The 18094-nt window shown below is 30.4% G+C and overlaps 1 protein-coding gene and 1 pseudogene across 1 annotated transcript; both read left to right on the forward strand.

Annotated features, from left to right (window-relative positions):
- The first annotated feature begins 444 nt into the window (after window positions 1-444).
- LOC115968005 lies at window positions 445-1168 on the forward strand (annotated as a pseudogene).
- An 8077-nt stretch (window positions 1169-9245) lies between these two features.
- Window positions 9246-10093, forward strand: LOC115967351 (cysteine-rich repeat secretory protein 38-like). The gene has a single exon (XM_031086428.1). The coding sequence runs from the start codon at window positions 9259-9261 to the stop codon at window positions 9985-9987; it is 729 nt and encodes a 242-aa protein (XP_030942288.1). The 5' UTR covers window positions 9246-9258; the 3' UTR covers window positions 9988-10093.
- Window positions 10094-18094: the final 8001 nt, after the last annotated feature.

Genomic DNA, 18094 nt, shown 5'->3' on the forward strand with positions numbered 1-18094 from the left:
TTTTATTAAAGCTTGCTAGGTTTAAACCGTTAATCGTTGAATTGAAAAAAGTACATTCGCATCAATCGAGGACCGTATCAACAAATTTTATGTATACAATCAGATCATTATATTATCAACTTTTCCCAACTTCATTTTGACCGATTTCTATTAGACGTCGTAATGATGAATCTCAATACTCTAGGTTAAACGTTAATTTTGAGGAAGGTTTGAAGGAAAATTTCGCTAGTTAATTTAAGTAAGTGCGTTGTCCTTCTAAAGAGCATGAAATTGATTTAAAAAACGCAGCCTACATTGACAATTTCATGTCAACTTGAAAAATAATAAGGAAGAAATAATCAGCCCCTTTTAACTTTTCCAATCAGAATGAAGCTGATATTTAATATAAATAAGTGCATCATGGTCCATAACTTAAATCTATCATCCTCTCAATTTCTTCTGAAAATGTCTTCCTCACAGTTCACCTTGTCCATCTACCTTCTAACCTTTGCTCTCTATCTCCAAACCATTTTTGGAGCCAGCCCTCTCTACAATATTTGTTCAAGCTCTGGGAACTTCACCACCAATGACCAATATGAATCAAACATAATAAAGCTCTTGGGTAATCTTAATTACCAAACCCCTTCCCTTGGTTTTGGTCTTGGTTCCGTAGGTCGGTACCCATACCAAACTTATGGGCTTGCTCTTTGTCGTGGACGCTACAGCCACAGACTGCAAGACGTGTGTAAATGAGGCTAGTAACGAAATTCACAAACTTTGCCCGTATGATAACGGTGCAGTTATATGGTATGATAATTGTCTTCTGAAGTACTCAAACAAGGATTTCTTGGGTCAAATTGATAATGAAAACTGGTTCTCCTTGTTGAATGTGTAAAATGTGAGTAACCCCACCATATTTAACTAAAAGACTAGGGTGTTGTTGAGCCAACTAGCCAAGGACGCGTCTTTCACCACAAAAAAGTATGCAGTTGGGGAGCTAAAGCTGAGAGAATCAACCAAACTCTATGGCTTGGCTCAATGCACATGGGACCTTTCTACCATTGAATGTTTTCAGTGTCTTGATGATGCAATTAGTCAACTTCCTAGTTGTTGTGATGGGAAAGGAGGGAGAGTTGTTGGTGGGAGTTGCAACATAAGATATGAGATTTACCCATTTCTCAGTTCTTAATATTGGATTCAGGAGCTTGTTTATGATTCTTACTTTTAGAGAGAAATTAAGGAAAAATTCTTTGTAGTTCTTTATTTTTCATTGGATGAATGTAATTATAAAATTCATTTTCAATAAATTGAATTTATTTTTGCTGTTTGATAAATGAAGTGGTGATTCCATTTGTAAGTCACCCGATTTAGGGGATAAGTAATATTGTTAGTTGAGCCTCCATTGTGTGATATACTATCGAAGAGCACCAAAAATCCTATGTATTAATTGTTCATTGATCCTTCATTATGTGATATACTATCTAGGAGCACCAAAAATCCCAATCCACCTGGTTGCAATTTTCAACACAATTGCACTTGCTAAAATTGTTGGTGATTGAGTGATGAGCATAAGCATATAAGAGAGAGCAAACATGAAGATTTATGTGGTTCAGTTTGATAACTATAGACATCCATAATGAAAGTCCTTGGTGGCTAGATATTTGACATTAAGCTCTTGTTTAAAATGAATTTCATGTAGAATTTAGATGCTAGAAAACCCGGGACTAATCTTAGGTTAATTATAGACTAACCCAATGTTAATTTGCTTATTCTACAAGAAAATTGGCCTACAATTGGATTGAACCACTTTGACCATAATATGTCTAACAGCACTAACCACATGCTTTTATCTTTCCTTTCCCTTGATAATTTATTTTGACAGTTGTTTCCTTCGCTACATTAACTATAGCTTCTTGTTGAGGTCCTCAATGAACAAGATGAAACTATAAAGTGTGACTCGCGAATGAGCGTTAGTGGAGCGGAGCACCAAGGTTCTTCAAAACCAGGATTATCAACTAGTGGATTTTTTTTTCAAAGCCAATGTGTTCGCTACCTAGTTGTTTAGATTTGTTCTACATTGTCAAGGATCGCAACCTAAGCGTTCGGTTTTATTCTTTGTTTTCTAAAGGAGGCCAATGTAGCAATTAGGTAAAAGAAATAAGAAATTTTTCTAGTGTTTGTTATTTGTGAGAGAAAACCATTTAGGTGTATTGAGTTTGGGTCTTGTGAGAGTGTCTTTACGCCAGTTTTGTATCTTGTATTTGTTAGTGAAATTTTCTCCTTATCATCGCTTGTGAACATTGGCAAAAGGTTGAAACACATAAATCCTTAGTCCTCTCTCTTTTGTGTGTTGTTGTCTATGTTTCTTTTGGGTTCTTTTCTATTATTTAGTTTGGGTATCTTTCTAAAGTCATAATATTTTCATAATCATCTAATGTGTGAGTGCTATTTGAAAGTCATTTCCTACTACAACTAGTATCAAAGCTTCAATTATTACAAAAAAAAATAGTATCAGGGTCAATGGCTTGATGGGCAAATGTTTGTTAGTAGGTACAACCATATAGAACGAGAAAAACTATCATGTCAGCTCTATCCATGGTTGAGTAAAGGTTCTCTACTAGTTGTGATTGGTGAGTCAAGGTAATTGTGCATATTGGTAACTCTCATAATTGTACAAGGAAGACTCATGTTTGTTCCACCCATCGTCAAATAAAGAACATTCTATTGGTAATGTTATGGCATAACATATGGTATTTGAGCTTGTTTGTTGTAATAGCGGAAGCTCTAATACCAATTTGTTATGGGAAATAGCTTTAGGTATTTAGACATAAGATTTTTTCGTTTTGTTTAGACCCATGTACACTCAAATTGTTTAACCTAATTAATTAACTAAGTTGATACTGGGGTTTATTATGCAGATTTAGGTTAAACACATACAATCATATCACATTGTGCAAAAAAGTAAAAAAAGACAAGCAATATAATTGCCTAGGAAAACCAATGAAACCAACAATTTCAAGTTAAAAAACTTTAGGAGGATTTAACTTAATCTATCCTCAAGGCAACAAATTCACAATGATAAAATGGAAGTTTTACAATAGATTTAAACTCTAAACCTAAAGCTACCTCTTATAGTACTTACTCACACGACCACATGTAGCTCCAAATCTATGGACTTTTCTATCTGAATTTGTTGAACACAAACACCCCTATTTGTGGCTCTAAGATTCCAGTCAAAGCTTTAAATCATCAGCTATGTATGATTTTGTATGCAGCAACTTAATCCTCCAGTTCTAGAATATAGATCTTCTTTCTGGTAGATGTTTGTTGAGTTAGATGGCTACAAAAATCTCACAAATCTCACATGAGTAGCTCACAAGACTTCCAAGAACTTCTAAAACGTATTTAGAGTTTTCCTTTTATACCTAGTAGTGTTGGACATAAACCCTAAACATTTTCGCGGGCTTTGGGGTTGATTTAAAATCTATAGAAAATGATCTTCGATTGGTTAAGCTTTTCTTTCAATCTATCAAGCTTTGCAGAACCTAAATTCTTCTTTCTGTAACTTGACTATTCTTAAATATTGACTTGAACCTATATAAGCAATGTCTAACACTTAAATTAGACATGTTTTTGTTCTCAATTTGCCAATGTACATAAAATTAGAACATAAACATTTATTCCTAAATATTTAGAACCTAACAAGATTGATTGTGAAAATACAATGGATTTAGAAATTAAAGATCACCAAATATAAATAATAAAAATGAGCAAAAAGATGGAGAAAAGTGGGATATTTTGCACTCTTTTCGTTAATATCTAATGTGAAATTACACTACTTAACTAACCACCACTCACACATAAATATTCTAACATCTATAAGATGGAGTCATGAAGAATAGAGAGAGATCTCAAAGGAAAGCGAAGTGAATATCAAAGAGAAATTGAATTTTTAGGGGGGGGGGGGGGGGAGTTGTACTATTATCATCAATTAATTATATAGCTTGCCTTTGTTCATATTAATACTAGTGTGTAGCCCTGTGTATATGCACATTTATAATTAAAAATAATCATAATTATACAATTCAAATTATACATGGTATTAGTTTACACTTTTTTAAATTATACACACACACACACACTAGAATTTAATTAATTGTAGATATTTCGGTTTTTACACCCAATAATTCATTTGCTACAAAAATTAAGAACTTAGATGGACACGTGGCGGAAAATTGACCTTCAATTGAAATCCAATTTAGATTTGAATTGGATTTGGAATCTTCAATTTTTACACTCAATAATTCACTTGGTACAAAATTAAAAATTAAATGGGACACGTAGCACAAAATTGAGAATCCAATTGAATTTTTTTTTTTCCTGAGCTTTGGCTATATATATATATATATATATATATAGATTAGTATTGATACACCATATTGAGTATGCTAAAATAGAAGAGGGAGTTGAATCATAAAGTATAGAACACAAGAATACAAAGATTCATAAAGTATAGAACACAAGAACCCAAAGGTTATTTGATTCAACCTAATAACTTATGTCCATAGAGGAAATCCTTAAGAGCTACACATTTAATATATGAGAGTATAGTACAAATCATGTATTACAATGAACCATAACATGGTGTGTGTGTATGTGTGTGTGTGTGTGTGTGTGTATAGTAAGCTAAACCTTAGATTAACAATACATTAACTATGTTTTATAGACTTCTAGTGAAAGTAGGAGACTTGACTTGTACGCATAAAAAAATTGTACTTGGGCTAATATATCTCTAATAATATATTTACAGTCTAAGAAAGAAGATAAAATGAAAGCAACTGAACTTTGTTACAATAATTTACAACCGATTGTTAACTGCATTAACATACCCCCTCACTAATTTAACAGGTTGCTTGCTTGGATGCTTAGTCATTTTTTCCAGTTGCAACAAGTGGCTTATGCTGATTATATTGCAACAGTGAGAGTACTAACCACTTGTGCTAATATGGCTTTGAAAGCATATATATAATTCACTTTCTGGTGGAGGTGGGGAAGAATCATTTATACTCTGACCAAGTTTTTCTCATTAAAAAACATATACTCGGCCAACAGATTTAAAATAAAAAAATAAAAATGAAAGGGTTTTGTATTTTATTCCATCATTGCACCTGACTCAATACATTACTGTTAAAAGTCTGGAGCATTCTCCATCCAGCACATGCTATGTCTAGCGACTAAATTGACAAAGATTTTCTTTTGGATCACAATTTTGTACCATAACTTTTATCATAATTTTGACATAGCAGATAATGAGTAACCACTTATCCCTTTCATATGAATCTACTATTTTATTTTAAGTACTTACAGTTAAATACATCAAAATTATGGCAAAGTTGTGTTCATCGATTTTCTCAAAAATAAAAGCTAATAGATATGCAGTATTGCTTCCTTGTCTTCTGACGCACATGTTAACGCCAACTTCTTTTTTTTACAATTAGCATGTTACAATGGGACCAGAAAAGATGATTGAACCCTAAATATTTTTATTAAAAATACTAAAAAGTGTCATTTAAACTACAAAACTCTTGACATGTTCTAAAAATCTCAGTACTCCATGAAACAGCTTTACAGTCAATGCTAATCCTGCTTATTTTATTTTATTTTTTTGTTCAAATCTTGATTTGTAAATCCAAACCACAAAATAAACTTTAAGGTCTTATCTAGAACATGTGAGCAAACAAGTCAAGGTCTTATCTAGAACATATGATTATTCGTAAAGATACTAGGCATATACGCTTAATCAATCACCTAAGAAATTAAACATTCAACTTTTTACGCGCGCGGAGCGTATATAAGTCATGGCAATATAAACTATTCTGCCATTGATAGAAGGGTTTGTTATACTAGTCTTCTTCTGTTTTTTTCTAGACAAGAAATAAATAAAAAAAGCTAGATTTCGCCAAAATAATGTGATCTTCAATCATGCTGATATATATCAATGGAACCGAAATGGTTGAAGATAGTATTTTGCAGCTCTATGTATTTAGAGTACCAATTGCTTCATCCTGTCTCGTCACAATTCCTCAAAACATCAAAATTTAGCTTCATATGATAGAAGGAGAATACATATCCTTTGTTTCATATTAAGTGTTCAACTTTATTATTCATCAATTATATTAGATCAGTGTCTGCCTTTAAAAAAAATAAAAATAAAAATAAAAACTTGTGTTATGTTATAAGGAATAGATTTATGTTATAAGGAATTGAGAGGGATTGTGTGACAAATTAAATTGTGCTAGGTGAAACTTAAAATGAATTACAGACGTTGAGAAATGGGATTTTTATTCGAGAAGGGTGCTGTTTGGTGATAGATTTCCTATATGGGTTCTTGGAATAGTCCAATTGAATTTTCATGAACTTGTTTGACCAATGACAGATCCAGAATTTCAGCTTTGTGGGCCTATAAACCCCCCCCCCCCCCCCCCCAAAAAAAATCAATAATGAAAATATGATATATAAGATTCAACACTAAATTAATGAAAAATTTAAAAAAAAAAATAGAAGAAATGAAAAATTAAAATTAGTGTCCATTAAATGTTAACGAAAGAAAAGACACAAATAATTATTTATCAATACATTAAATCAATCATTTATCAAGTAGAACATGGCACTTTTAAATCCCAAAAATTATCTTTGATAAGTTTTCTACTATGATTAACACTATTTTCCTTTCAAAGTAAATAATCAAAGAGTCTTTGAGAGAATAATATTACATTTTGTTGTGAAGTTTAGTTTTAACAGTATTCGTGGCTGCAAAACTGTTTGCTTTGTAGTTGCAATAAGTTGGAAGATTGTTGATCTAAGAATGGAGTCAATATTTGGAATTAGGGGGTAGTTTGGTTGTTGGTTGAGTGCAGTAACGTTTACCTTCAACTCTGCTACTTAATCATTGAGAGTTTTTATTTTTTTATTTTTATCTTTGTTGTGTGCGTCCACAGCTGGATAAGGATGCAATTATTTTGTTCAAATTAAAAATTTTAGAGGACCATGTTGTTTGTTTTGGGTAAAATAGGTTGATTAAACTTAATATTTTTTGTCTTTACCATTAGTAATTTTTATTGTTAGGCTAATTTTTTTGGACTTGTATATTTTGTTTTATATTTTAGCTCTATAAATTTTTTAATGGAAATTAAAAGGACGAAAATCCTAGAGTTACAAATATTTTTTGAATTGCTGGTATGTGAAGTGGTTATTGGTGAATAAAAATGTGATGTAAATGGTGGATCCAGATACGAACAACAAAAATTTGCTACTTTAACTGTTTTGTAAAAATATTATATAAAAGTTTGTGGTTATAGTATTATTCTTAAAAGAATTAATAATAATTTTAATAGAAAGTGTGTAATTATGTTTAAAAAAAAGGGGCCCCGGGGGGGGAGTGCGGTTGCCCCCAAGTCTTTGTTTGCTAGTTGATCATTACTAACCAATTGGCAAACTTCAGAAGAAATAATAATAATAATGAATATAAAAATATTTGATTAAATAATGAAGCATAATAATAATAATAATAATAATAATAGAAAGGATTTTTACTGTATAAAACACAAAATGTAAAAATAAAAAAAATAAATTTCAATGTTTTATGCTACAAATGATTTTACTTTTTCTAGGAGAGCCACACATCATAGGCTAGTCGACCATTCTTGGGGGCCAAACTTTAAATATTTATATAAATTTATTTGTTATAAAATAAATAAATTTTCAAGAAGGGGTTTAGCCTATTTTTATCATAGGCTAGTAGGGGGGAAATAGATAAATACCCTTTATTTTTAAAGTATATAACAAAACGTACATCTATCCAAACTATGTAGCAAAATGCTCCTATTTTGAAACTCAATTTTAACAAAATCGAGTTCTACATAAAACTTAATATCCTCAAAATTAAGTTCAATGTGTGCTCTTAAGTAAAACTCAACATTAACAATGTCGAGTTTCATTTAAATTTTCATAAAAAATAATAATAGTTGGAAAATTTTGCATAGAATTGGAAATTGCTCCACCTGGAACTCATAGGGGCATTTGCAAGATATTTTACACAGCGGGGTGCGTTGCTAGATACTTTAAAAATAAATGACATTTAGTTATTTTCCTCCTAGTTGGGGTCCTAATATAGATCCGTCTCTGTCTTTAACTTATATTTATATAATGCAGTGTAGTTGTAGAACTAAATTCTTCGAAATGGACAACTAAAATAAGTCTAATAGGTTTGTAGCTCAATGACATTGATCAATATTTTTTACAAGGAGAACTAGAGTTCAAATCTCACTTCTCCTGCTTGTTGTAGTAACTGAATTATAAAAAGTATAAATAAATTAAGTTATAAATAAAAATAAACTACTTGTCCAAACGTTAACTTCATTTTAAACAAACTTTAAACTTCAATCAAAATCTAATGTAAAATTCTATATTTATTTATTTTGCAACAGGTATACACTTTTCATGCATAAAATTTGGTCATTTTCACCGGATAAATCATAGATGGAATTATAAAATGGGTTCGGTTCATGTATGCTCTTAGAATATACATTAATCATCCATTTTAGAAAATTTATTTGAAAATTTGAAAAGTTGTCAAAAAGTTAGTTAATTTTTAATTTTCACATAGAAAGCTTTTTAAAATGGTTTATTAATATATATCCTATGGGCATACGTTAGTAAAACCCTTATAAAATTTATATTTTCTTAAATTAATTTTCAAGTATAAAAATAAAGATTTTAGATTAAAAATGAGACAAAAATCAAAGTATAAGACAAAGTATATTCTACCTTTTAATTATGTTCTTTAATACTTAAAACCCAATTAGGCTTGACAACTTTTGTATAAATTGTATCTATTATTACCATACATGATATCCTCAGATGTGATTTTCTTAACTAAGCCTTTTTCAATCTAATAATTACAACAGCTTTTGTAATAATCTTTTAGAACTATCCTTTTTAATATTTAGTTGACTTTTTCACCTTCTAAGTTTTGTAGCAATCCAATATATTATTACTGTCGGCGGACTGCACCTTCAACTTTCTGGATAATTAGTTTATTTTGAGTGCATTTTGAGCTTCCGCACTTTGACTTTTACAATTAACGCAGCACATTTTGACAATTTCTTGTCAACTTGAACAGTTGTATAGAAGAAATAGTAAGCACGAGATTTACTATAAATAACAGCTGCATGGACCAAAGTTTAAACCCATCAATCATCCTCTCATCTCCTTTTGACAATGTCTTCCTCACACTTCACCTTCTCCATCTACTTTCTAACCTTTGCTCTCTTTCTCCAAACCATTTTTGGAGCGAGCCCTCTCTTCCATTTCTGTTCAAGCTCTGAGAACTTCACCACCAATGACCCTTATGAATCAAACCTAAAAAAGCTCTTGGGTAACCTTTACTATCAAACCCCTCTCCTGGGCTTTGGTCTTGGTTCAGTGGGTTCATATCCATACCAAACTAATGGACTTGCTCTTTGTCGTGGTGATGTTGCAACCACAGACTGCAAGACTTGTGTCAATGAGGCTAGCAATGAAATTCACAAACTTTGCCCATACAATAAAGGTGCCATTATATGGTACGACAATTGTCTTGTGAAGTACTTGAACAAGGATTTCTTTGGCCAAATTGATAATCAAAACAAGTTCTACATGTGGAACTTGAGAAATGTTAGCGATCCGACAACATTTAACGAAAAGACAAGAAAGTTGTTGAGCCTCCTAGCCAAAGAAGCATCTGTTACTCCAAAACTGTATGCAGTTGGAGAGCTAGAGCTTGGAGAATCAAAGAAGCTTTATGGTTTGGCCCAATGCACTAGGGATCTTTCTAATAGTGACTGCTTCAAGTGTCTTGATGGTGTAATTGGTGAACTTCCCCGATGTTGTGATGGGAAAGAAGGAGGAAGAGTTGTTGGTGGGAGTTGTAACATAAGATATGAGATTTACCCATTTGTCAATTCTTAGATTATGTATGTCCTAGGGTTTAGAACTACCCATATGTCGTAACATGAAATAAAGTGTTTGTAGAAACACCCTTATGATGATTCTCCATTTGGGAAGAATGCAGAAATAGAACCTACTTTGTATTTGTTGGATGTTTCAACTTTCAACCATCCTCATATGTTGTTAAATAAATTTTCTTTTTATGACTGTTATGGATAAATGACAAATTTTGCATCCTTGAATGGACAAGTAGGGTGGATGACTTCAAAAAACATAACAAAAAGTCCAATACTGCAATAAATTTTAAACAAATTTTACAATTATTGAGGTGGCATTGATATAAACGAAAAGTGATGTTAATAGTGGTCTTACGTGAAAATGATGTATACATTAATCACAGGTTATTACCTCAATAATTGTAAATTTTAAATGATTTAACTTATCTCTAATACTTTTATTTATTGGAGATAATACAGGCATAACATATGTCATAAAATAATCATGTGTCAACCTCATGTCTTGTCTAATACACAGAGCACTAAAAAGAATTCTTACCCATTTTAAAACAATAATGTAGTACTACATTTCTTGGTTGCCAATTTCTTATGTGGCAAAAAATAAAATAACAATAACAATTGTAATAATGAAAGAGAGAGAGAGAGAGAGAAGGCTACTACCTGCTCTATATTAATTCTGTATATTTTTTTTTTATCCTACTTCTCTTCTAATACATCTCTTGTGTAATAATTAACAAGAAATTTTTTTAGTTAAACTTTAGTACTTTTATTTATTATTGGAGATAATACAAGTATAACATATGTCATAAAATGATCATGTGTCAACCTTGTGTCCTGTCCAATATAAAGGAGCACTAAAAAAAATTCTTACCCATTTTAAAACAATAATGTAGTACTACAATTTTTGGTTGCCAATTTCTATTGTGGAAAAAAATAAAATAACAATAACGATTATGATAATGAAAATAAAAGGGAAAGAGAGAGAAGCCTACTAACTGCTCTACATTAATTGTGTATATATATTTTCTTATCCTACTCTTCTAATAGATCTCTTGTGTAATAATTACAAGAAAAATTTTTAGTTAAACTAAATCTCACATAATTACGTATCTCTTTTTGCTATTAGTGTCATTTTTGTTTATATTTCTTTTCTTTTCTTTTTTGACAGAGCTACCCAAATCGCAGGTAGCGATCGATGAGACAATACGTATTTGTTTGGGATCTGCTTATTTTACTGAAACTAAAAATTTTTTGCTGAAAATACTATAAATAAAAGTAAAAGTGAGCTGAAATAATACAGTAAAACCTATAAATAGTATTAAAAAGTGCCATGGGACTCATGAATAATAGCAAAAATAAACTTAATAGTAAAATAAGCTGACTTTTTAATTTGTGCCAAACACACACTACATACAATTCCTCCTCTTTTTATATAAAAAATAAATAAAAATTTGTGAAACAACAGTGTGTCATTGGATTTTTAGTGTGGCAGAATGAAAAAAATGAGAGAGAGAGAGAGAGAGAGAGAGAGAGGGAGAGAGAATCAGAAAAAACAAATGTTGTTTTTTTAAGGTCAAACACTCAAACCATAACCTTTTCTTTTTCTTTTTCTTTTTTTTTTTTAATTATGGTCAAACCATGCATAACTGGTACACGAAAACTAAGAAACTGGATTAGAAAAAAAACAAATTTATTCTCTTTTTCTAGAACATGTGACAAAACAAGACAAGGTGATGATTATATATATAATTATAAATGCAAAATCGCCTAAGAAATTATTGTGCCGCAGCACCAAACATTCAACTTTTTACATTGAACAGATGTAGTCACGGCAAGTTGGATGGTTCGCTGTAATAGTTGCTTTTCCCTTTTATGTAGGCCAAAAAAAAAAAGTAACAAATCTGCCAAAATAATGTGATCTGGGATAGAGCTTAAATCAATGGAACTGTAATAGTTGAACTGTCAAACCCACCTTGCGAGAATGTATGCAGCACTATTTGCAGCTCTAATATCCTGTGTTGTTGAGATTGGTAGAATGAAAAAAAAAAATGATTTACTTTTTTAAGATTAGTGTTACATTAATCTATAAAATTCAAGTTCTAAAATTTACCGTATTCTTAGTATCATTGATGTTGTTAGGTTCTAAGTACTCAGGAATTAATGTATTAAAACTCTAATTTGTATTGTTGGCAAACCATGATCAAAACAGGTTTTTAGTCTTGTTTAGACTTGCTCAAAGTGCATGCATTTTATGTGAAGTTGGAATCAAGTTGCAGAAGTTATAGTATGGTTCTGCCTGGCTCAATTGATCGAGAATTAAACTCGACCGATCGAAATTTAGGCAGAACGTTTTTCTGCAGAATTTTCCAACTCAGCCCTAAGCCCATATGACGTGTAGGGTTTTATGTTTTGCCCTAAGTATAAAAGGGAAAACTCTAACCACGTTTTAATGAGCTCCTTTTGCTGTGTGTGTGAATCTTTTGTGAGATCTAGAAGTATTTGCCTTCACACATACTTAGGATTATCAAGAAGGAGAAATTGATTCAAGAATTTGATGATCACTCAATTGTTGTAATAAAATCTTAAAGATACACAAGCAAGAGTGCTTGTACTTGCTGGAGAATCCAAGAAAGAATGAGCCTGTGGTCTCGGAGCTGTCACATGGTCGTGTCAGTAAGTTTTCTACTGGTGGAGGCTGACTTTTTCATGTTACTAATTGTTCAAGTTGACATGGAAATGTTGAATTGGTTTGCTTTTTTTGCAAAAGTCAAAAATGGGCAATCAAAAACTAAACTTTGATCCAGTTACTATCCATTTAAAAAAAATTAAAAATAAAACTGTACTTAGGAGCCTGAATAATATTATGCAATAATGAGAATATTAAAAGTGAAAGTTCTACGGGATTTGATACAAAAATCTTTTAACTACCTAATGGAGTCGTTAGTGGTAGGAAGCTCTCATAATCTATCACATCTATAATTTTAGAAGTTGTGGATTTGAATAGTGGCAAGCCCCACTACTTCTCAAGGCAATCACACACCATACATCATGAGTAGGGTTTCAATGTTTGGGAGATAGTGACCACACGCGTGAGTCTCTTTTTTAAAAAAAAAATTATAAAAAAGTACAAAAGTCTTCCATTTTATGCATTGTGTTCCACTTTTATATTCCACCAATAGTAATATCTAGCATGTTAATTAATTTTTTTTTTTAAATTTAGATTATTTTCTTAGGAAGAAAAACTTTGTGGTTGATTACGATTGGTGTATTATAAAGAGGAACATTAAGAGTGAAAATGAAAATTTTTTGTTAGGTTTAAGATGTTGGTAAATTTCAATACCTAGGTACAATATCAAGTGTCCAAGATGCAATTCAAATGAAAGATAACTTTGTAATTTCCACAAAGTGCTGAGTGCCGCACGATTGTCATTTCACTGACACTCAGTTGATTGAAAATTGGAAAATCAATTATACTAACGCGTTTTAATTGAAGTCGTTAGATTGCTTTCAGCCCAAAAGGACTATTACGTAAGACTTCCATAGGTATGGTTTGAGAGGTGGAAAACCCATTTCCAATAAGAGAGAGAATTCTAACTTCCATCTTGTGTACCCGTGAGTTTAGAAGAGATTTTTTCAAGTTTTTTCTCTTTAATGAGATCAAAGAACTACAAAGCCATCATCATTTGAGTGTTGCTGAGGAGTTTAAATCTTCAAGAGGTTTTTGGAGTCGGTTGAAGGTTCTAATCTTGAACACAGATGCATCATCCTAGAAAACTTTCATATATCGATTGAAGAGTTTAAAATTTATGGAGCTGTAGAAGGTTTATGCATAGTTGTCAATATCGTACAATTCACGATACGTATCGTATCGTGTGTAAAAAGTTTCGTATTGTATCGGCATATCATAAGTGTTCATGAATCATATGATACAATGCGTGTATCATATGAATCGTATCATATTGTAAAATCATATGTATAGTATGGTATATAGACAAATGCTTTAAAATGAGTTTTTTTGTTAAAATTTGTACTCTTATTTGAATCTAACAAGTTGTTTTGAACACAAAATTATTATTAGTTTACTTAATGTAGCCTACTAAAATAACATATTCATAAGGTTTTTTTTCTCCTCTCTTCTACAATTGGACTACACAGTACACACTTACCTTTCACTTTAATATTTAAAAAAAATAATTTTTTATTTTAATTTTTATTGTTATTATTATAAGTCCAAGAAACTAGAATATCAAAAAAAATTTATAAAAAATTATTAAAATAAAAAGAACAAGAAGAGATAGTAAATGTTAATGATGAATGGCAATGAAGAAATAAATTTGCAAAATTATAAACATGATGATAGCGTTGACTTAGATGGGGTTACCTTTCACTTTAATATTTAAAAAAAATAATTTTTTATTTTAATTTTTATTGTTATTATTATAAGTCCAGGAAACTAGAATGTCAAAAAAAATTTATAAAAAATTATTAAAATAAAAAGAACAAGAAGAGATAGTAAATGTTAATGATGAATGGCAATGAAGAAATAAATTTGCAAAATTATAAACATGATGATAGCATTGACTTAGATGGGGTTGATTAGGCAATTTGATGAATATGATGAAAATAAATTATTATTTTTGGGTCATTTGTAATATATTGCCACTTTTGACTTTAAGTAATTTGAATGTATATGTTATGAACACATGCTAGTTTAATTTATTTAGTTAGCTTGTTAAATATTATTACATAAATGACGAATAAATTAGTCATTAGTTGAATATATTCAAAATTTATAATGAATATACCATTTATATATGTATATTTATAATTTCTTATAAAATTTATTGAGTGTTTCTGTATCTTATAATACACGATATAATACAATACACGATACGAAAAAATTAAGAATCGATTTGCGATACGATTCAAGTTTTGACAACTATAGGTTTATGTAGTAAGTTCATCTAAGATTAAAGGTTTTAATCTAGATAGTAAAATTTTCTTGATATAGTGGATTACTTTTTTGGGGTAGGTTATTTTCGTAGTAGTTTTTCCTTTGAAAATATATTCTATCTATTTTCCACTTTGTCACTGTACTTTTGTTTGTGTTTACTTCTTTTGTTGCTGTTTTCCTTATGGTAAACGCATGCTCGTGGTAATTAACTAATAATCAAATGAGAGTGCATAATTGGTTAATTCTAAACAAATATTACATAATTGGTTAATTTAATGAGTTGATTAATTTCATTGTAAAATCAACGAGGGGCTTAAATATAATTTTTATTTTTATTGAAGCAGTGTGATACTGTATTATTACATTATGAACTAGAAAGTTCATGTGCAGTTAAATATGAAAAGAAGTTTATTTACGAAAATGATGAATCATGATAAAATCGTGTATTAATGTTATAAATAAAAGGTTGGGGAGGCCAATTGATTTAAGAATTAATAAAAAAAAGAAACGTAGAAATTTGCCTTTTGTCAGTAGGATATTGTCTAAAGTTTGATTTTTGTTTCCTAAATGTAAAAATTTTCAATTAGCATCTTTTAGTGTCTTCTACAAAAATGTTTAGGATTCAACCTTCTCCACTATTATAACTATCGCATTAAAATAATATTTTATATTTATTTATTATATAGTATATTATATCATCAGAATATTCACAATAAAATTATTTACTATGAGTTCATCTCTAAATAATATCATAATATATATAATAAAAGTTGTATCCTATAATTTGCGGTCATGCTAAGTGGACACCCTCTCCTTTATTTTTTTTAATTAATTTTCCCAATTGTTTCTCCTATGTCATGTGATACACTAAATGTACATTAAAATAATTAACATAGTTTAAAAATACTAATTTTTGATAAAGTTTTATAACCATGATTCTTTAAAATTTTAAAATATTTTCATTATTTTAATCTACTACTTAATGTCATGTGGGGCTCCTTGTAATTACTTATATATTCCAATTTGACCTTGCAGACACCTAATGTGGGCTTCACACACACGTTCGCACAAAACATACTGAGTATTTGTACCTGCTCGTACAAAAATTCCTATTTATTTTAGCCAAAGAACCTACTTTTTTTTTTTTATTATTAGATACTTACTTTTCAAAACACTCCACATCAGATTTTTTATTTTACACTACATTTTATTAAAATATCATTTTTTTTTAAATGTTTTAAATGGTTTCTCTTTTTTCACACACAACAACCATCATTCACTCAATTCTTTTATTCTTGAGATAAGTAAAGGAAGAATAAACAACTAAATACAAGATGAACAGTGTCAAAGTAAATTTCTACGGTTACCGTAGCAAACTTATAAATTTACCCAATTATAAACAAACTGATGTTAGTAATTTTTAGGCAAAATTATGTGAATTCTACACCTTTTTTTTCCTATATTATACACAGATTAATGTGAATACTCTTCTTCAATCAAATTTACATAATCAGGATGGCACAATCCCTCTCACATAAATTTCATTTGTCCTCATCAAAGTTCAAGTTGTGTTTTAATACTCTTGAGTCACATGAGATTACCAATTGGCTCCGATACCATTTGCAACAACCAAAGAAATTGTTCACATGTGTGCTAAATGTAAGTATTATAAGTTTTATGACATAATTTTGCTCTATCACTTATTATAGGTACATTAAAATTATTAACAAAGTTTACTTTAATTGAAATCCTGTTTGAAAAGTTTTAAATATCTAGAAGTGAATATTGTTTCGATTAAAAGTCAATTTTTTCATTAGTTTTAAAATATTTATAAGGAATTTCTTTATTTATTTTAAATTATTTTATAATCAATAAGAACCTTTGGGTTTTTTTTATAATATATATATATATATATATATTAGGCTTACATGATGTGTATTACTCGATGTAATTTAAAATAATTAATATATATATATATATATACATATATATTTTTAATTTACATATAATTCCTAATTAATATGAGGGTTTCATGTGAATAATACCAGTTTATTGTTTAAAATTTTCTTCGTTTTCTAATTTGGTCTTTAGAGTTTAAGAAATAAAAATGAAATCCTTAAATGTTGTAAACTGCTCCACTTTAGTGCATAGGCCAATTTTGATGTTGATGCGTCATTTGACTGGGCACACCAATAATAAAAGAATAATGATACTAAGAATACGGTAAATTTTAGAACTTGAATTTTATAAATTAATGTAACACTAATCTTAAAAAAGTAAATCATTTTTTTTTCCATTTTACCAATCTCAACAACACAGGATATTAGAGCTGCAAATAGTGGTGCATACATTCTCGCAAGGTGGGTTTAACACTGTAAAGCACGGGTGCATTTCAAGACTCGGGTATAAGTGCGGGACTCGGCAATTTTTGAAAAATGTGGGTGCCGGTGTGGCAGGACTCGACAATCAAAAAATTATTAAAAATATTTTTATTTATATTTTTAATATATTGCTAAGCATACTTTTACACATTATATAAACATATACCAAATTTAAGGAACAATAGTAGATAATAACTAAAACATGATGTTCATAAATTAAATACAACTCACAAGATTGAAACTAAAACATTCCATGATGTTCAGAAATTAGAATACAACTCACAAATTTGAAACTAAAGCAACATAAAAAAAAAAAATCAACAAGAAAATCAAACACCAACATGTGAGAGAGTGCGTGAGTTGAGAATGCTTTATATCAATACCTGAGTTGAGAATGCATGTGAGAGAGTGTCTCACATGGGAGACGGAGAGCAGAGACAGAGAGTAGAGACGAAGAGGTAGAGATGGAGAGGCAAAGAGTGAAGGCAAAGTGAGCACACCGCAGAGAGCACAGAGAGACGAGTGACGGAGTGAGAGAGAGCTTAAATTTTGGTGTTTGGATGAAGTGAGAAACTGAGAATGTGTAAGAGAGGTTTAGGGTTTGTTATTAAGTTCAAACGGTGTGTTTTGCAACTTTTTTTTTTTTTTGAATTTCGGCCTGAATTGGCCATTTCGGCAGTTTCGCCGGTTTCGGCCAATACGGCCCAAGTCAACGCGAATCAGACCGATCCAGCATGAATCGGGCTCAGTCTTAGCCGCATCGGCGCAAGTTGTGA

This window comes from Quercus lobata, chromosome 11 (genome assembly GCF_001633185.2).
Source record: "Quercus lobata isolate SW786 chromosome 11, ValleyOak3.0 Primary Assembly, whole genome shotgun sequence".
Classification (NCBI taxonomy): domain Eukaryota; kingdom Viridiplantae; phylum Streptophyta; class Magnoliopsida; order Fagales; family Fagaceae; genus Quercus; species Quercus lobata.

Excerpts from the sequence above, each read along its gene's own strand:
- LOC115967351 (XM_031086428.1), top strand. The coding sequence starts at position 9,259 with ATGTCTTCCTCACACTTCACCTTCTCCATCTACTTTCTAACCTTTGCT.